The following is a 20858-nucleotide window of genomic DNA, read 5'->3' as shown; positions in this document are numbered from 1 at the left end:
TGGGGAAAGTGTAAAACGTTTAATTTTGTAAATTGCCCTCCTAGTTGTGTTATGTAAATGTGAATGTTTATATGTGCCTGGTTTCTTTGAAAAAGGAATCACCTGTAGTGGTGTAGAGATTTCAAATGTGTAAAAGGAGACTCAAAGGAAGGCAGAAGGTTCTAGACTCAGTATTTCAATGGACATTTACTTTCATGAGCTTCAGCATCATACCCTGCAGATCACAAGGCTGAACAGCTGGGTGGAAAAATCACTAATTGTGGGAGGAAAAGAGGCACGACCTATGCTCAGTCTCCTTTAGGGACAGAGATGTTTCTAGGAGTACATAAATGATGGACTCCACAGGCAGTAACAGTGAATGGTGTGAGAACTGAGCTGCTGGGGGAGGAGGAACGGCAGGGAATATGGGAATTGGGAGAACCTTTAGCAGTTCACACTGTGCTATCTGCCTTCCTCATTTGTGTGTTTTCTGAGTCAGCATTAGCTAAATTTTCCAGAAGACCATCCACAAAGTACAGCCTGGGCGTTCAAGGGACGTCACTCATTTCCCCCAGTGACCTTGACAAGTCAGAAGCTTGAAAGCAGGGAAATCCGGATGTCTCAGTTATGAAGTGGAGCAGTGAGTGTGAGCCTCAGCATAGTTCCCGAACTCTCCATCCAGACTAGTGATTGAGCATCTGCCTCTCATACCACCAGTGGCCATCTGAGGTGTTTCCCTGGCCCTGAAGGGGTAGGCACGATGGCCAGGTGCTTCAGCCTGGTGTTGCTTCTCGTTTCCATCTGGACCACGAGGCTCCTGGTCCAAGGCTCTTTGCATGCAGAAGGTAGGTTTCTTACCAGATTTCCAAACTGAAGCAAGGCAAGATCTTGCAAACTGTCCTAAGCCTCCTAAGCTGTTGACTATGGATTTCTGGGAATGAGGGTGACCCTCAATGTCAACAGCAGGTCTAATTGGTGGTATTGCTCTGGCAAAAATATTTTACCATATTGTCAGCTTCACCAAAATGATTGACATTTACCTTTGAATCATCTTGACTTTTACTTTTGGTTATGGAATATTTTTAATGAGGACATTTTGAAATAAAACATTGAAGAGAAACCATTTGATTTTTACTCTTTTTTGTATGGGTGGTGTTTAAATTTTTTGTAGCAATGGGATCTCGCTTTGTTGCCCAGGCTGGTCTTGAACTCCTGACTTCAAGTGATCTTACCGCCTCAGCCTACCGAAGTACTAGGATTACAGGCATAAGCCACTGCATCCAGAAGTAATACTTTTTTTAAAGATTATTTATAAAAATTAAAAGTAATAATTTTTATTAAGATTTCATTGAAGAAGCAAACCATGATTGTAAAAAATGTAAAGCAATCACTAAGCTTGGGAATAATGGGTAACTTTCACAACAATTGGCCTATTTTTATGTTTTTGGGAGTGTTAGCATAATTATTTTAATTTTAATTTTATCATACCATGAATGAAGTGCAATGTTTTCAAAAAAACATTCAGTAAATAGCAAGTTAACAGGAAAAAAATCTGTAAAAATATAAGTTTGAAAATTAAGACATCGGCTGTCTACTAAAGGAATGACTTAAAGTGATTGCTGGGCTTTTCAGATGCCTAAATGGAAACCTCATTTTGCACTGTAGGCAAAAAATTGTAACCACAAATCACTCATTGCAGCTCTGGGCAAATGAAAATCTGAGCACTTTAATAGGAAAATGTGTGTTCCTATGCTGGAAGATGACCTGAGATATAAAATATGCTAGAAACAGACATCCAGAGTTGATTTATGTATTGTTGCATTACATTTTATAAGGGAGGTCAGAGTTATATGATTAGTTTTTTTAAAATACTGTTACTTTCAAATAAGTTTGGTCTTCTTTTAAATCCTCTGGGGAGACTATTTTTCCCCACAAAGCTGCCATTTTTGAAACTATTGGACACTGTTTTTTTGAAAATGACTCCATCACACTCTGGACTACACTCAGCAAGGGAAAAAAAATTCTTAAGGAAATTACATTTCTGGCAACAACCAAAAGTCATCATAACCATATCAGAATAAAGTAGCTGATGAAGGTAAGTGAATGGGGGTGGGAACTATTTTTGAGGGCCAATTATATAGTGATCCAGAGCTAGGTGTGTATATATGATTTCATTTAATCCTCTCAAGAAGACAGTTTATAGGTGAAGTGACTTGCCCAATGTCATGCAGGCAGTACATAATAAATAATGGGTTTGAATTCAGCCCTATCTGATTCCTAAGCATATACTATTATCTGATTCCACATCCTTATATCTAATTCCTAAGCATACACTATTTCTACTATGTTTGCTGTTTCCTGAGAAATCTTAAGGGAGGAGTTACTAGAGTCCCCCTTAGATTCCAACTGCCTCTCTTGATCCCTAAATGAAATAGGAAAGCATAAAATGACTAATGTTGTTGACTTCCTACTGGGCCCCGCCTCTGCTAGGTACAAGTTATCTAATTTAATTCTGATAAAAATCATGTGAAGAAGATATATCCATCCCCATTTCAGATGAGAATGCTGACTTGCTTGATGTCCCAACAGCCAGTTAACAACAGAAAATAATATTCAAAGCTAAGTCTATTCACCTAGAATAAGTCTATCACTGCTCTAAATAATAGTATTTAGAGTACAAATGACATATGATGAGAGGATAGTAAGACCACCTGATAATGTGACAAATAAACCTCTGCGATCCATTCCCAAAGAAGTAGCTATATAAGAGACCTGAGCAATAGCAAGCTCGTGAGCTAAAAGAGCCAAATTTCAGGGTAAATGGTGTGTTCAGGGGGTTCAACCTAGGGGTGTGTGTGTGTGTGTGTGTGTGTGTGTGTGTGTGTGTGTTCATTTCCTTATAGCACGGTGAAAGGTAAAACAGTGTCATTGTTAAGAACTGGGGGCTGGGTTGGGCACAGTGGCTCATGCCTATAATCTGAGCACTTTGGGAGGCCGAGGTGGGTGGATCACGTGAGGTCAGGAGTTTGAGACCAGCCTGGCCAACATGGTGAAACCCCATCTCTACTAAAAATACAAAAATTAGCTGGGCATGGTGTCTCGCATCTGTAGTCCCAGCTACTCAGGAGGCTGAGGCACAAGAGTTGCTTGGACCCAGGGGGCAGAGGTTGCAGTGAGCCAAGATCATGCCACTGCACTCCAGCCTGGGTGACAGGATGAGACTCTGTCTCAAAACAAAAAAAAAAGGGTCAGGCACAGAGGCTCACGCCTGTAATCCCAGCACTTTGGGAGGCTGAGGCGGGCGGATCACCTGAGGTCGGGAGTTCAAGACCAGCCTGACCAACAGGGAGAAACCCTGTCTCTACTAAAAATACAAAATTAGCTGGGTGTGGTGTTGCATGCCTGTAATCCCAGCTACTCGGGAGGCTGAGGCAGGAGAATCGCTTGAACCCAGGAGGTGGAGGTTATGGTGAGCCAAGGTCATGCCATTGTACTCTAGCCTGGACAACAAGAGTAACACTCTGTCTCAAAAAAAAAAAAAAAAAAGAACTGGGGTTCTTACTTGGCCGTACTGGTGCACACTGTAGTTCCAGCTACTCAGGGAGGCTGAGGCGGGAGAATCGCTTGAGCCCAGAAATTTATGACCAGCCTGGGCAACACAGCAAGATCCATCCTTGGGAAAGAAGAAGGAAAAAAAAGGAAATGGGGTTTTAGAATCAGGCATAATTGAGTGTGTGCTCCTAATCTGCCACCACAGCAAGGTTCACATGGAGGACTTAGAAATGCTCCTTTCATGTTTTCAAAAAAAAATTTCCATTAGATGTCAACCTAGAAAGTGGTCAAAGCATTTGACTGAGCATCCAATACGCAGAGCTGTGTACAAGCAATTATTTGAGAGATTTAAATGCCCTTTTATGAATGTTCATGGATGAAGCCCAGTAGGAATAATGTACTTGAATACAATACAGCTTGGCAATTTCATACAGGTCTGTACATCCCAGAACCCAGAGAAAAGGGTTCAAAAGAATTTCCAAATCCATTAGATTTTGAGTAGAAATATTATTCACATCTTACCTATTCAACAGCCTCAGCTTCTGCGGGGTAATCAATCATTAGCAGACCAAAACGAAAAATGCTTTAAAGACAATGATAATGTTATGTGTGATTTATTAAGCACCTACCATGTGGCAGGCACTATGCTAAACATTTGTTTAGAATTTACTCATGTAACTTTCACTACCCTGTTCAGTAGACACTGTGACTCTCTTGATTTATAAATAAGGAGGCTCAAAGAGCTGAAGATTAAAGAGATGAAGTATCTGGGCTAAGGTCACAGAGCTAGCAAGTGACATATGCTAGATCTAAGCCCAAGTCTGACTCTAAAATTCTGCTTTCTTTATTTAGTTTTTCTGCCATGCAAGGTTTACTGCCAGCTCCTCCAGGAACTTCTGAGTAAGCCTGCCCCCCAATGGCCAAAAGACTTGGAACTGAGAGCACTCACATTCTTTTATAACAAGTGTGACATTTTCAGCCCATCTCACAAATAGTAGTGTCCCCAAACCACATTGGTTTGGAGTATTGCTAACTATGCTATCAACTAGAGCCCTGAATTCTATCTTTCTCAAAGTCTTGGATGCTTCATTTTATAGACTCCAGAAAGGTTTGCAGTAACTTCATCCCTTAGACTGCACCCCAACAACTGGTAGCCAAAGCCCCCATGTGGTGAGCAAGGCAAGGCATCTTAATGCAGTGGGATGGGATAGACTTTGATCGGGTGACATTTACAGCTTGGACAAGAACAAGCATCCATCTAGCCCAGCAGATGGTCCTTGTGGAAAATGCCTGGTCTATGTCCTGTTATTCTAAACCCCAGTCCCAGCCAGATAGACCTCCCTGCTGCATCAAGACAATATGCTCTGCTAGGAAGGAGAGCCTAAGGGCTGGAAACAAGGACAGCAGCAAACTGAGGACTTATATGATTCCTTTGCAGAGCTTTCCATCCAGGTGTCATGCAGAATTATGGGGATCACCCTTGTGAGCAAAAAAGCAAACCCACAGCTGAATTTCACAGAAGCTAAGGAGGCCTGTAGGCTGCTGGGACTAACTTTGGCCAGCAAAGATCAAGTTGAAACAGCCTGGAAGGCTAGCTTTGAGACTTGCAGGTGAGAAACAGCTGGTTTCACTGTCGCTGCTGGAGTTCTTTTTTAGCTCTGTGTTCTTGTTCAGCAATAGAGATGATGCCTTCTAATCATTTTTCTGTTCAACTAGTGTGTATTCTTTTACAGCTATGGCTGGATTGGAGATGGATTCGTGGTCATCTCTAGGATTAGCCCAAACCCCAAGTGTGGGAAAAATGGGGTGGGTGTCCTGATTTGGAAAGTTGCAGTGAACCGACAGTTCGCAGCCTATTGTTACAACTCTTCTGGTGAGTCTGATCTGCAGCCTTTCCATGTGGCATTCTCTGGGTATCTCTCAATCTGAGACCTGTCTGGAAAGAGTAACCCTGAGCAGCAGCAGAAGCAATCACAGCCACGGTCATCTGATTCTCCCAAAACTGTCTCTCTGGCCAGGCTAGGGGTGGCAATATGCCCCTCAGAGGAAAAAGTTAGGAGAAATGTGACTGAATAGCGACACAGGAGAAGACATTCAGGAGGCTCAATTACCACTGCCGCCATCCCTGCATCCTATAAGATAAGCAGGCAGAAGGGAAGGAAACAAAGGTACAGATGATATGTTAATGCATCCATTATGGACAAAGCAATGCACGGTCATCCCTCAGTGTCAGTGAGGGATTGGTTCCGGCACCCCATCATATACAAAAATCCACAGATGCCCAAGTCCCTGATATAAAGTGGGGTTATATTTGCATATAACCTACACATATCCTCCTGTACACTTTAAATCATCTCTAAGCTACTTACAATACCTAATACAATGTAGATGCTATATAGTCACTGTACTGTATTATTTGCTTTTTTATCGTTGTATTGTTATTTTTTTTTCCAAATATTTTCAATCCAAGGTTGGTTGATTCCGCCTACATGGAACCTACAGATCCATAGGGCTTACTGTACTAGGATATCTCACTGAACCTTGACAACTTCCCTGTGAGGTATGCTTTATCACCCCCATTTTGCAGATAAAGAAACCGAGTTCAGGCCGGGCACGGTGGCTCACGCCTGTAATCCCAGCACTTTGGAAGGCCAAGGCAGGCGGATCACGAGATCAGGAGATTGAGACCATCCTGGTTAACACAGTGAAACCCCGTCTCTACTAAAAATACATAAAATTAGCCGGGCATGGTGGCGGACGCCTGTAGTCCCAGTTACTCGGGAGACTGAGGCAGGAGAATGGCGTGAACCCGGGAGGCAGAGCTTGCAGTGAGCCGGGATCAAGCCACTGCACTCCAGCCTGGGTGACAGAGTGAGACTCTGTCTCAAAAAAAAAAAAAAAAAGAAAGAAAGAAAAAAGAAAGAAAGAAAAAAAAAACCGAGTTCAAAGGATTTAAGTGCATTTGTCTAAGGTCTCATTACTGTAAAGGTTCAGACTCAGGTCTAACTCAAACCACATTCTTTCTACTGTTCAACATTCCTTTATAATTTTAAGAACCAGACCCAGTCTCCATTTTATGAAGGAAGAAATTGACACCTAGAGGGTAGCACTGATTTTTTCGTGGTCATGAAGTCACCCACTAACTTTGCTTGAAGACCTTGGCTGCCTTAGCCCAAGTGCTTCACCTAAGCACTTCTCAGAAAGTTTTTCTTTTAATAAATACTCACTTGTTCTCAGTTTGTCATAAGGACCCCTGTCTGATTATTACTCTTCACACATACTCATCTATCTGACCTTGTGAAGGTTAGGTGGCTGAGAGGTCATACGCAGGATAGATTTCAAAATCATTCTCTAAGATCCCAGAGATAAATGTGCACCAGCCAATATTAGCAAAAGCTGTCCCAGAAAGGCAATATAGGATCCAAGTAGTTCTCTGATCCGGAGGGCTTTGGCACAGAAAAGGCCCATGGAGAAACTTTGACCAGTTCCCTCACTTCATGGATGAAACAACTACAATTCAGAACAGGGATTTAGCTTGTTCAAGGTCCTACAGTCAGTTAGTGGCAGAATCAAGACTGGAACATAGGGCTTTTCCTAACATTGTATTTGCCATCCTCCTTCCCTTCTCTGCCTCTTTGGTCTCTCATCACTGGCTGGGGAATTGGTAAGCTACATGCCTGCATACCTCATACCAGCCCATGCCTGTCAAATGACTTTGCTTTTTAGCTGCCTTCCTGCCAGCCCGCAATGTGATGATACCCAGCCCTCTGACTAAACAGAGAAGAGCCAGAGAAAGAGGACTTGGATTTGTCTATTTCCTCATGGTTTCATTTAACTTGTACTCCTATCCCATGTATTTCTTTTTTTCTTCCAGAGATAATTTTATTTTATTATTTTATTTTTATTATACTTTAAGTTCTGGGATACATGTGCAGAACGTGCAGGTTTGTTACATGGGTATACATGCGCCATGGTGATTTGCCGCACCTATCAACCCATCACCTACATTAGGTATTTCTTCTAATGCTATCCCTCCGCTAGTCCCCCTACCCCCCAACAGGCCCCAGTGTCTGATGTTCCCCTTCCTGTGCCCATATGTTCTCATTGTCCAACTCCCACTTGTGAGTGAGAATATGTGATGTTTGGTTTTCTGTTCCTGTGTTAGTTTGCTGAGAATGATGGTTTCCAGCTTCATCCATGTCCCTGCAAAGGACATGAACTCATTCTTTTTTATGGCTGCATAGTATTCCATGGTGTATATGTGCCACATTTTCTGTGTATTTCTTATGCTGAAAGTGAAGTCTAGAGGCTTGATTAGGCTCATATTCAATATTTTTGGCAAAAGTACTTCATAGATTATATTATGTATTTTGGATCACATCACAACAAAAGACACTTAATGTCAGTATTTCCCACTACTAATTGTGCTAACTTTGATTACTTGATTAAAGTGGCAACTGCCCTATCTCGCTTATAAAACTGTAACACTATATCTTTGCCTTTGCAATTAGTGGGTGATCTACAATGTGATATTTTGACACCATGCAAATATCTTGATCTTTAACTACTTTTTACCTAGACATTTAAGCAGTCATTGATGATCCTTCTTGGAATCAGTTATTATATGGGGGACTGAAAATGGCGATTTTTCTAAATCTATCCTTCCTTTTACATTTATTAGTTGGCATCTTTGATGAAGAATCTTTCTCTCTCTGTCTCTCTCTCTCTCTCTCAAACACACACACACCTACACAGATGCACACACACCCTTTTTTCCTCCCTCTTACACTATCATGGGCACATGCATTTTACTTATTCAATATGTTCAACGTCTTATAATCCATTTTACAATTATTATTCTTTTGTTTGTTTGGATGCTCAAATTGTCCTGAATCTGGCAAGTGGGAGCCCCTTCTAGTTGATTTGTGTGTCCTTTATCCCATTTGCTTTTAGGTAATTCCTGATTTCCCTATACAATACCATGTCCCAGGCTCACTTCGTACTTTCTGTATCTCGGGCATGGAATCAGCTACTTATTTCTCCAAGGAGCCTTAGTTCCTTTTAAAGGGAAATGTTAATTAGAAACCAAGATTTGGATACAAGTTGTTCTCATTCCTCCTGGAGTTTTCATTGCTTTTCAGTCCTATCAGTGGACAGATAGACAATTTTATGTACATAAGTTTATATTGATAGTTCCAACTCAAATTTAACAATTCAAGTTCCTTGTTAGCCTACTTTGTTTTATGTTTGTATCTCTTATAATGAAAATATTAATTCACAATAAATAATATTAATATATTTTCTTATCCTACAAGTTTCAAACTTACAAAACCAGCATTGGGAATAATAACCTACTAAGTAAAATTAAGACTTCTTTGCCTATCTTTTAGTCCTTAGAAGATATTCCTCTAAGGATGTACAGTCAGTGAATTGTGTATAGGAGTGACTTTAAACATTTGCTACTCTGTGCAGTTATATTATCATTTTGAAATAACTGAAGTTCATTCACTTCTCTTTGTAATCAATTTTAGGGTTTGACTTTTGTCCTATTTTTATTTTTTGAATAACTAAAATATTTACATGGTTCAATGATCCAAAATGCACTTTTTAAAAACTGTATTCAAAGAAGTCTTATTCTCATGCCTTCCACAGTTTCCACCTACCACTTTCATTCATTTCTGGTTTATTCCTCTGTGTTGCTTTGTGTATAAAGGAGTGTGTTTGTATGTGGTCTTGTTGCCCTTTCTTACAAAAACTAGCATACTATATACACCACTTTGCACCTAACTGTTTCCACTCAAGTCTTAGAAATTACTCCATGTTGGTTCATACAGACTTGTCTCTTTTATTAATGGCTGCATAGTACTCCATTGGGTGGCTGTATCATAGTTTATTCAACTAATCCTCTATTAATGGACTTTTGAGCTATTTCCAATCTTTTTCTATTCAAAGTAATTCAAAGGTATGTAACCTTGAAAATATGTTGTTTCACATCTATGGAGATATATCATCAGGATAGAAACCTAGATGTTCAAAATGTGTGTGTGCGTGCACTCGTGTGTGTGCATGTGTGTGTGTGTCCATTGACATCTTGGTGAAAATTAGAGTTCCCTAACCCTGATCCTAATGCTAATCCTGACCTTACCTTAATTTTCTTTGTTTTTGTAATTTCCTTTTTATTGCTATCTTGTGAGATTTGAGGATCAGAGTAACCCTAACCCTCCATATAAACCTTATCCTAATTGTCTTTCTTGTTGTTATCCTTGTGAGAATAGGGGATCAAACCCCACTCCTAGTCCTAACTTTATTTTTTTATTGCTGTTACTGTGAGGTCTGGGGATCAAAGCGCTGTTAATGCTCTGCACACACCACTTGTGTAGTGCTGTTCCTGCTGCCACAATGCCCATCCTCTTCATCACCTGGCCAGCTCCTACTCTTCATTCACATATCAAGTACCATCTTCTCCAGATGCATTTTCCATAACCCTCTCTCTCCCCTTGGGCTCCCACTGCACCCTGTGTTTAATATCTATCAGAGCACTCAACACATTCTACAGAAATTGTTTGTAGTTTGGAGGGACCACTAATTGCTTTTACTCCTTCATACTGTGTCCTTCTCAGGCACATGTATGAACAGAGAGGTCAAGGAAACAAATTCTTGCAGATCTTACCATTACGCCCAGACATTATACTAGGCCCTAGATATTTACTATCTCATTGATCCTCAGTAAAATGAAACCTGTGAATCATTTCTACTTTCAGGAGCAGCAATTGATGCTTAGAGTGTACCTTTCTTGTGGTCATGGTCAATAAGGGGCAGAGCCAGGATTTAAATCTTGAGCTAAACTGTATTGGGTCATGCTATTTCAGTGTAGCACCTTCCAGGATGATGACCACATATCAGTAATATACAAGGCCTGGGGTGAGTCCTGGACATCAGTAGTTTTTAGAAGCTTCTCAGGTGATTCTAACCTGCAGCCAAGGGTGGGAATCACCTCTCCGTAGAAGATCTCTAGGTTTTAGGAGTCCAGAAACTTCTGATTCTCCTATTTCGGTGGAATTGCAATAACCTCCTTCTTTGCTCCTGGACTATACCCTCTCTGCTCTGCATCTCATCCTCCACACACTTCCATTGATAATTATTTTACCGCTCTGCTCCATAGCCTCAGATAACCTCCCATTTGAGAATATGATGTAAATTGTGAAGCCTTTTGTACATGAAAGTGCATATATATGAGGACTTTTGTATATAATTTGGAAGATTTGTGAAACTCAGTTGAAAATTCCCTCTTCTACAAAATAAATTCCAAATTCTTTAACATAGCAATTATAAATCTTGATAGTCTGACTCCAATCTATCTTCCCAGTCTCATCTCTTGCTTGCAGTCTTTCATACCTCCATTTACACACACACCCCCCCTACATTCCAGTCACACTGTGCTCATTGTCATTTTTCTAACATAACTACACATTAAAACTTCTGGATTCTCAGATTATGCTATTCCTATTGACTGGGATATCCTATTCCCTCTTCTATACTAGATGTGCTGCTTCTTTGTTTCAGTCATCCTGACCTTCTTATTCATCAAATGGGCTCTTAAACTTTCTGTTCTCTTTCCTTTGAATGTTTCTGCCCCAGATCTTCAATGACTGACTACTTCTCATCATTCAGGACTCAGTGTAAATATTGCCTCCCCAAGAGACCTTCACTTATCACCCTCTGTCCTCCATTATCCACCTCATCAGTCTAATTCATCTCCTGCTTAATTTTCCTTTCAACATTTATTATCCTCTGAAATTTCTGGCTTATTTATTACTATTTTTTATTATCTCTATCCTTCCAATAGCATGAATGACCCTTTGTCTTGTTTGCTCCATGTCCCTAGCACCTAGAACCATGCCTGGCACAGAGTAAGTGCTCCATAAGCATTTGTTGAATGAACACATTAATCCTCCATACTCTGCCCAAATGCCATGTCCTCTGACTCCCTAGTGATCTCCCCCTATCCTTATCAAAATGCATCCTCTGTTCTTCTGGACGTGGGAGCGATGTCTTATATTTCTCTGTATTTTCAGTTATATTGAGCGCAGTATGTTTTTTGCCCCTGACACTCAAAAATGTTCATTTTCTGAAGGAAGGGCTTAGCATGTGCTAAAAATGAGAAATGTAGTTAACAGTTCCGGGAAGATAAGGCCAAGGATTATATGTATTTGAATGGAGGTCTTTTCAAAGTAAAATGAATAGTGTAAAAACAGTACACATGTGGTCAAAATGTTTTATCAATAGTATCATTATTTTGATTGGTATTTATTTTAATTTTCAAAAATGAATCACTTAATAGAATAATGATTTATTCATAGCAAACATTTCAACTGATGCTACCCACTGCCATAAATAATTAGGGACTTAAAATAGATGCAAATTTATATTATAATATATTGTATGGCTCTGCCATTTACTAGCCATGTGACTTTGGGTGAGTTATTCAATTTCTCGAAACTTCAGTTCCCTCCTGTGTAAACAAAGGTTTGATAATATTGTTCAATGAGGTACCTGTTTAAACACTTACTGCCATGATCAACTCAGATTAAGACGCTTTAACAAGTGTTTCCTCTCTAGCATATTCAACAGATTGGAAAGCAAACCCTTATCCCTCTCCTGGCCCCTTTTTGTTCACTTTTTTTTTAATGAGCCCAAAAATAATAAGTCTTAGCATATCTTTGTCCTGAAGTGACACCACATGTGTATATTTGGTCTTCCAATCTATACTTTCCTTCTTTTCCCTTTTCCTTCCTTCCCTATTCATCAAATAGTTATTGAGCCCGTTCTGTGTACCACACACAGTGCTCATACCATGATGACCGAGACAGACGGGGTTTCTGCTTCCAGCCCGCTTCCAGTCCAGTGGGGAACAGTGTAATGAGAACTGTGACAAGGAGGTACAAGAACATATGCCTAGGGACCCAATCAAGTCAACAAGTCTGCCTGAGAAAAATAGAGGGTCAATCTGAGACCTGAGGGATGAGTCAGAGTAAGCTAAATAAAGAGAGGCAAAGAGTCATAAAGGTGAATAAAGCATCGTGGTGCAAGGCTTGGATGTAAGATAAAGCTTATCAAGGAATTTCAAGTAATTTCAGTATGGCAGGGGCAATGAGAGAAAAAGAGCAGATGAGGCTGGCATGTCAGCAGGGGCCAAATCACAGAAGGCCTTGTAGGCCATATAACAGAGATAGCCACTAAAGCTTCTAAGGATGGAAGTGATATGATTAGATGTGCTTTTTAAAGACCATTCCAGCTGCAGTATAAGGGATTTGGAGGTAGTAAGACTAGAGGCAGGAAGAACAGTTAGGAGGCTGTTGCAATACTTTTATTTCATGTTTCTCTCTCCCGACAGATACTTGGACTAACTCGTGCATTCCAGAAATTATCACCACCAAAGATCCCATATTCAACACTCAAAATGCAACACACACAACAGAATTTATTGTCAGTGACAGTACCTACTCGGTGGCGTCCCCTTACTCTACAGCACCTGCCCCTACTACTACTCCTGCTCCAGCTTCCACTTCTATTCCACGGAGAAAAAAATTGATTTGCATTACAGAAGTTTTTATGGAAACTAGCACCATGTCTACAGAAACTGAACCATTTGTTGAAAATAAAGCAGCATTCAAGAATGAAGCTGCTGGGTTTGGAGGTAAATGGTTTCTGTGTCTACGTTACATATATATGTATGTTCATGTATAACAGACAATTCGTAGAATCCTGCCTGTCTCTAGATGAGGCACTCAGGACCTGTCAAATACTAACAAAAGCTTAACACAAACTCAACTTTCATAGTCATAGAATCTGAGAGCTGTAAAGAACCTTAGTGATTAAGCTAAAAAGTATAAGTATAAAAGAATTTCACTGTTGAAAACTCAAGACTTTTAAAAATAAATCACTATCTGTTCCTATGTAGAAGTTCTTTTTAAAATATATACCCTAAAGGCCTATGACTTTATTCCAGTCATCGCTTTCTCAGGCAGGCTTGTTGACTAGAGTAGGTCTCAAGGCCATGGAGGAGAAATGAACTGTCATATTGCAACTGATAGAATTGACAGAGTATGAGAGGCAAGGCCAATGATTCTACAAGCATGAAGCAAAGAAGCTGGTGTGGGCCCAACATCGTAAAGGGCTACAGAGAAGGTTTTTCTCCTGCACTATCTACTGTCTCAATCACCTGGATCATTCAATGAGCATTACACACAATGTTTAAGTGAAGGACCAACAGGCCATGTCTCTGTTCCTTGCAGGTGTCCCCACGGCTCTGCTAGTGCTTGCTCTCCTCTTTTTTGGTGCTGCAGCTGGTCTTGGATTTTGCTATGTCAAAAGGTAGGGTTACTGGTGCACTGATAGTCTTGTAATCTTTGTCAAGTTTCTATCCTGTGCTTTTTCAAGGTCGCTATTGGCATTTTGCTGATCAAAATGGAGATAGCAGTCCTCTTATACTGTAAATTTCTCTCTCATCTCATCTCTCTCCCTTCCGCCCAGTCTTTTCTATTTCAGCACATGCATGTCATCTAGCCATCAGTCAATGACTGTCCTTTGAAAATCAAGAAATAAAAAAAATTGACATCTGGGGAAAATGTATATGCTCTATTTGATTTTTGGTTCTTTGTTTTTATGGGAAGAATTATGTGGTCAGCCTAAAGTCTGGCCTGCAAACATATTTTCCCACTTAAATGAATCCATTAAGGTGGTGATGTGTTAATGTATTCGAGCATGCATGTGCTAGCATCACCCTGAAATAAAGGTATCCAGTGTACTGTGCCAATATGTACCATGACCAAAAAAGTGTTATCTATTATTATGTGTGTTACACAGCCTCTCACTTTTATTTCATGTTTATGCCTAAAGGTATGTGAAGGCCTTCCCTTTTACAAACAAGAATCAGCAGAAGGAAATGATTGAAACCAAAGTAGTAAAGGAGGAGAAGGCCGATGATATCAACCTTAATGAAGAATCAAAGAAAACGGATAACAACCCAGAAGAGCCCAAGAGTCCAAGCAAAACTACCGTGCGATGCCTGGAAGCTGAAGTTTAGATGAGACAGAAATGAGGAGACACGCCCGAGGCTGGTTTCTTTCACCATCCTCACCCTGCCCCAGCTGAGGAAATCAAACGGGCCAAAGAACCAAAGAAGAAAGTCCACCCTTAGTTCCTTACTGGAATCAGCTCAGGACTGCCGTTGGACTATGGAGTGCACCAAAGAGAATGCCCTACTTCTTATTGCAACCCTGTCTGGATCCTATCCTCCTACCTCCAAAGCTTCCCACGGTCTTTCTAGCCTGGCTATGTCCTAATAATATCCCACTGGGAGAAAGGAGTTTTGCAAAGTGCAAGGACCTAAAACATCTCATCAGTATCCAGCGGTAAAAGGGCCTCCGGGCTGCCTGAGGCTAGGTGGGTTGAAAACCAAGGAGTCACTGAGACGAAGGCTTTCTCTACTGATTCCACAGCTCAGACCTTTTCTTCAGCTCTGAAGAGAAACACGTATCCCACCTGGCATGTCCTTCTGAGCCTGGTAAAAGCAACAGAATGACAGAAAAGTTTAGGTCCTGAAGGCCAGGGAGATTCTCATAACTTGAGACCTAATGTCTGTAAAGCCAAAATAAAGAAAGAAATACAACAAGGCTGAGGAAACCGACAGAACACTGTCATCAGGGACTGTAAACACAGACAGGGTCAAAGTGTTCTTCTCTGAACACACTGAGTTGGAATCACTGTTTAGAACACACACACTTACTTTTTCTGGTCTCTACCACTGCTGATACTTTCTCTAGGAAATATACTTTTATAAGTAACAAAAATAAAAACATAAATTTCTATTTTTATCTGAGTTACAGAAATGATTACTGAGGGAAATTACTCAGTAATTTGTTTAAAACGTAATAAAATTCAACAAACGTTTGCTGAATAGCTACTATATGTCAAGTGCTGTGCAAGGTATTACACTCTGTAATTGAATATTATTCATCAAAAAATTGCATATAGTAGAATGCTATCTGGGAATCTATTTTTTTTTTCAGTTTTGATATCCCTAGCTTATCTACTTCCAAACTAATTTTTACTTCTGCTGAGGCTAATCTTATTCATTTTCTCTAATATGGCAACCATTATAACCTTAATTTATTATTAACATACCCAAGAAGTACATTTTTACCTCTATATACCAAAGCACATTTTTAAAGTGCCATTAACAAATGTGTCACTAGCCCTCCTTTTTCCAGCAAGGAGGGCCTGAGAGAGGCAGAAATATTTGTGACAAAAAATTAAAGCATTTAGAAAACTTCTTTGCTCTCTTATTTACATAGATGCATTATACCTTTCATGTAAAATTAAAGTGAGGACCAGATCATACCATATTGTTTGCAAAAATAAAAGGGACAACATTGGTTGTTAAAATACAAGCATATGTCAACCAAACAGCATATATCATATGGGGCTATTCATGCTCCAAACATTTTATTTTGAGTTGGCCGAGTACATACACATTAAGCAGTCCTTTACTCAAGATGCTGGCCCTACATTTCCATCCATTTCAGAATTCACCAGGGAGCTAGAGATTCAGGATGGCTCACCTGTCTCACTTTTGACAGCCCTGCTTTTCTAGTTTTCTCTTTCCCTCTCCCTTAGACTGCTAATTATCTTCTTCCCCTCACCAGTGACTCCCACAGCTCCGTGGTTCCTTTAGCCCAGATGCCACAACCTACTGGCATAATCTTTTTCAGTTGGCCCACGGAGTATAATCTTAAAATTTGGTTTCATTGCCAGGCACTAAAAATCAAGAGATTTCACATGTTTACATTTCTAGGTTTCCTCTAAAAATGGAAAGATCTGGAAGTAAAGAACCCATGTTCCCTCATAGCAATCATTATCTGATACTGAGTAGTGGCTGTCCCCTTTCAATGGGGTCTGCTTTCTGTTTCACCACAGTCCTCATGACTCTCTATTGCACACTCATGCCAAAGTAAAGGTGTCCTTTCCTATGAACTTTCATGCTGTTGCCTTTTTTTTCACACCCAGCCCATGTCCCTCATATATATCACCTGCCTGGCCCTGTAGGTCTATGAGTTTGAAACTGGTTTGTCAATCCTTAAGCTTTATCAGCTTCATCCAGTTCTCAGGGAGTGAAGAAAAGAGGGAAAGCACCTAAGCAGTGGTCTTCTCTCTGTGTGTTAGCTGAAAAAACCAGATCTCCCACACCACATCTCCCATCTTGTGGGCATCTACTACAGATTAGAATGCTACCGTCTTCTCCTGTTAAACGGGTTTGTGCCCTATCCAGGAGGAGGAAGGGGGGAGGAGAAAAACCCCACCCAGCCACATAGAATCCCTCAATAGTCCAAATATGTGCAAACATACTGATAAAAATGTAATTTCCATCATTATGGAAGGAAGGAAGGAAGGAAGGAAGGAAGGAAGGAAGGAAGGATGGAAGGAAAGAAGGAAGGCAGGAAGGAAGGAAGGAAGGAAGGGAGGAAGGGGGAGGGGAGGGGAAGGGAGAGGAGGGGAGGGGAGGGGAAGGGAGGGAGGAAGGAAGGAAAGAAGGAAGGAAGGAAGGAAGGAAGGACAGAAAGAAAGGAAAGGAAGGAAGGAAGGAAGGAAGGAAGGAAGGGAGGGCTGGCTGATTTATGGAGCATCTACTGATAGTCATTTTACATGTTGCCCCATTTAATCTCTACACTTTCCCTGAGAGGTGAGAATAATTACTGCCATTTTTATTAATTAGAAAACTGGATGTTTAGAGAAGTTAAATTACTTTCTGAGGTCACAGGTCTAGTTAAATGGTAAAGGTCAGAGTGACTGCAAAGCCCATGCTCCTTTCCCTACACTACAGTGCTTCTCTTGCAAATGACAATATAGAAATGTAAACTATTCCAATACGCAAGCTTGAAATTGGACACTTACCAAAAACAACAGGGGTGAAGTAAGGAAAACAATTTAGGACTCCTGTGTCAACTTCACAGAATCTATCTTAAAACCGTTGGCAATGACAAGAAGAAAAAGAGAACCACTAAAGAACTTTGAGAACTGCCTCCTCATTGTAGACACCAACCTCAACAAAGACCTACCTAAGCCAGCTCATAGGGTCAGAAAATGTAAGACTTAGAAGGATCCAGAATAATTTCCTCTAAACCCTTCATTCACAGAGTAAATAAAATGAAGCCCAATGTCACAGATAACTAAAGTTAGCACTTGGTCTAGAAATCTTCTCTTTATTTAAATTTTCTTTATTCTCCACTGAACAAAGAGAAATTGGAAGAATATAAGGTATCTCCCCACTTCAGACCTACAGTCCACCTCTCCACAGTCAATCTTCAAAAGAGGCAGGTGGAGAGCCATGTGATGGCATTTTCAGCTGTTGCAAAAGATCTTCCCTGCCCTTTCAGAATGCCCCTTCTTCATGCCTGCCTCCCTGGCTCACACAGAATAAATCCACTCCTTCGAGCAAAGATACTCTATCCTGAGAAGGAGTCGTCTGCAAAATTGTATGCTTTTATAAAGGCCAGGCCACTATCAAACATTAACTTGCCAATATAGGTCCAATCAAGCAAAGCCGATTTCCAAGAATAGGAAGCTGGACTAACACAGATGACTTGAGGCTCCACACAGGGCTTGCACACAGTTAGAGTCTACGGATATCATTTGGCTTGAACAGAATTGAATCATACTGATTTCTAGACAAGAATCCTAAATTGTATTGCCTCTAGACCTTCAGCTAGTACCTAAAGCAAAATCAATTGCTCTAGGGAAAAACAAGTTTGTAAGGACAATAATAACATGCAAGTAAATACATTTTTACTAAAGAATGGGAGGGTCTCTCACACCAAAAAGAAAATGTTTTACTATTGTGAATAGTGCCGCAATAAACATATATGTGCATGTGTAGCAGCATGATGTATAATCATTTGGGTATATACCCAGTCATGGGATGGCTGGGTCAAATGGTATTTCTAGTTCTAGATAGTAAAGACTTGGAAACAACCCAAATGTCCATCAATGGTAGACTGGATTAAGAAAATGTGGCACACATACACCATGGAATACTATGCAGCCATAGAAAAGGATGAGTTCATGTCCTTTGTAGGGACATGGATGAAGCTGGAAACCATCATTCTGAGCAAACTATCGCAAGGACAGAAAACCAAACACTACATGTTCTCACTCATAGGTGGGAATTGAACACTGAGAACACTTGAACACAGGGTAGGGAACATCACACACTAGGGCCTGTCATGGAGTGGGGGAGAGGGGAAGGATAGCATTAGGATATATACCTAATGTAAATGATGAGTTAAGTGGGTGCACCACATCAACATGACACATGTATATATATGAAACAAACCTGCACCTTGTGCACATGTACCCTAGAACTTAAAGTATAATAATAAAAAAGACAAAATAAATAAATAAATATCATGCTTGTACAAAAAAAAAAAAGAAAATAAAATAAAAGAAAAAAGAAAATGTTTTAAGCCTCTGTTTCAGAAAACCTCCTGAGCCTTGGTTTTCCTCTGCTTTCACACCACCAAAACAGTCATCAACAAAGAACTCAATGACCAAAGGTAAGGGGGTTTTTCCCCACACACCAAGCAGCAGACACCAGCTGGGTATCCTCTAATTAAATTCTGACACTATCTACCTGGAGATAGCGTCAGATCCCACAGGGTGAAGGCTCGGCCCCCAAAATTGCCCCCCACCCCACAGACACCAATCGCAAGTCTGGGCCTCCAGAACTCCCAATGACCTGCTTTAAGTAGGGATTCTCATGACCTCCTCTCTGGGTTCAATTAATTTGCTGGAGCTGCGCACAGAACTCAGATAAACACATTTACAGATTTGTTATAAAGGTTGTTACAAAGGATAACCTTGAAGAGATGCGTAGGGCCAGGCAGGGAGGAAGGGGCACAGAGATTCCATGCCCTTGTCATCCTCCAGTAATCGTCATGTGTTCAGCCATCCAGAAGCTCTCCAAACCCTGTCCTTTTTGTTTTTCACATAGGCATGATTGACAACTGAATAGAAATGTGATTGGACAAAAAGGGTATGACCTCATACGAATAGACTGAGTTGGGAAGCCCAGCAAGGCATACCTGTTGAAGCTGGAAACCATCATTCTGAGCAAACTATCACAAGGACAGAAAACCAAACACCGCATGTTCTGCCTGGGGTTCCCCTTGGCCTCTCTGTGCAGCTTTTCTTCCTCCAGAGTATGGGTCAGGACTCTGTCTGCAATGATGGTCTTTTGATCCACAATCAGATTAGAGGCCTGCCTTGAAGCAGGTAAAAGGGGGACAGGAGAAGGTCAGAGAAAGAGATTCTGTTGGCTGGGCGCAGTGGCTCACGCCTATAATCCTAGCACTTTGGGAGGCTGAGGCGAGCAGATTGCCTGAGCCCAGGAGTTCGAGATGAGCCTGGGCAACACGGTGAAACCCAATCTACAAAAATACAAAAAATTAGCCAGGCATGGCAGTGTGCACCTATAGTCCCAACTCCTCGGGAGGTTGAGGCAGGAGAATTGCTTGAACCCAGGAGGCAGAGGTTGCAGTGAGCCAAGATTGCGCCACTGCACTCCAGCCTAGGTGACAGAGTGAGACTCCATCTCAAAAAAAAAAAAAAAAAAAGAGAGAGAGAGAGAGAGATTCTGTTTCCTGAGACCTGCTCCTGAGCCCTAAAGCACCTCAACATTGTAACAAAAGACTGTAACAAGGACTCTGGGAGCTATGAGCCAGGAACTGTGGATGAAAACCAATATATTAATATTTATATAATCGTAATATCATAGCCTCCAAACACGAGGAAAAGCAATTATTTGTTAGTTGGATTTTCTAGTTAAAGTAAATAAAATTTAGTGGGTTACTCCTGTAATAGTCTATATATAAGGTCAAGTTTGATCTAAGAGCATTTTTCGTAATACTAATATCAAATAGGAATTCTCTCCTGTCTCTATGTTCCTCAGGAAATGCCCAAATTTCCAAACAGTGCTGATGTGATTTAAGATCTCCTCCTTTAGCATCTAGAAGACTATTTACTTTTTTAAAAATAAACTTATTTCAGAATAAATTTACCAAAAAAAGGTGAAAATAGTGCAAGAGTTCCCATACACCCACACCAGTTTCCCCGTTATCATTATCTGATGGTACACTTGTAACAACTAATGAAACAATGCTGATATGCTATTATTAACTGAAGTCCATACTTTATTCCGATTTCCTTAGTTTTTACCTAATGTCCTTTTACTGTTCCAATATCCCACCCAGCACACCACGTTACATTTAGTC

At 40.6% G+C, this 20858-nt stretch overlaps 1 protein-coding gene across 1 annotated transcript; it reads left to right on the top strand.

The window, feature by feature from the left end:
* Positions 1–330: 330 nt before the first annotated feature.
* Positions 331–16566, top strand: LYVE1 (lymphatic vessel endothelial hyaluronan receptor 1). The gene is made up of 6 exons (XM_003910226.4): positions 331–824; positions 4970–5141; positions 5265–5404; positions 12926–13228; positions 13827–13905; positions 14431–16566. Exons 1-6 carry the CDS (start codon positions 740–742, stop codon positions 14615–14617), a joined length of 966 nt encoding a protein of 321 aa, XP_003910275.1. The 5' UTR covers positions 331–739; the 3' UTR covers positions 14618–16566.
* Positions 16567–20858: the final 4292 nt, after the last annotated feature.

Source organism: Papio anubis, chromosome 12 (assembly GCF_008728515.1).
Source record: "Papio anubis isolate 15944 chromosome 12, Panubis1.0, whole genome shotgun sequence".
Lineage (NCBI taxonomy): Eukaryota > Metazoa > Chordata > Mammalia > Primates > Cercopithecidae > Papio > Papio anubis.
Note: the sequence above shows the minus strand (reverse complement) of the source record. Positions and strands in the feature narration are given on the sequence as shown.

Coding starts and splice junctions, on each gene's coding strand:
- LYVE1 (XM_003910226.4), top strand. CDS start 740: ATGGCCAGGTGCTTCAGCCTGGTGTTGCTTCTCGTTTCCATCTGGACC. Junction 5,142..5,264: donor GCTAGCTTTGAGACTTGCAG/GTGAGAAACAGC, acceptor ATTCTTTTACAG/CTATGGCTGGATTGGAGATG. Junction 13,906..14,430: donor GGATTTTGCTATGTCAAAAG/GTAGGGTTACTG, acceptor TTATGCCTAAAG/GTATGTGAAGGCCTTCCCTT.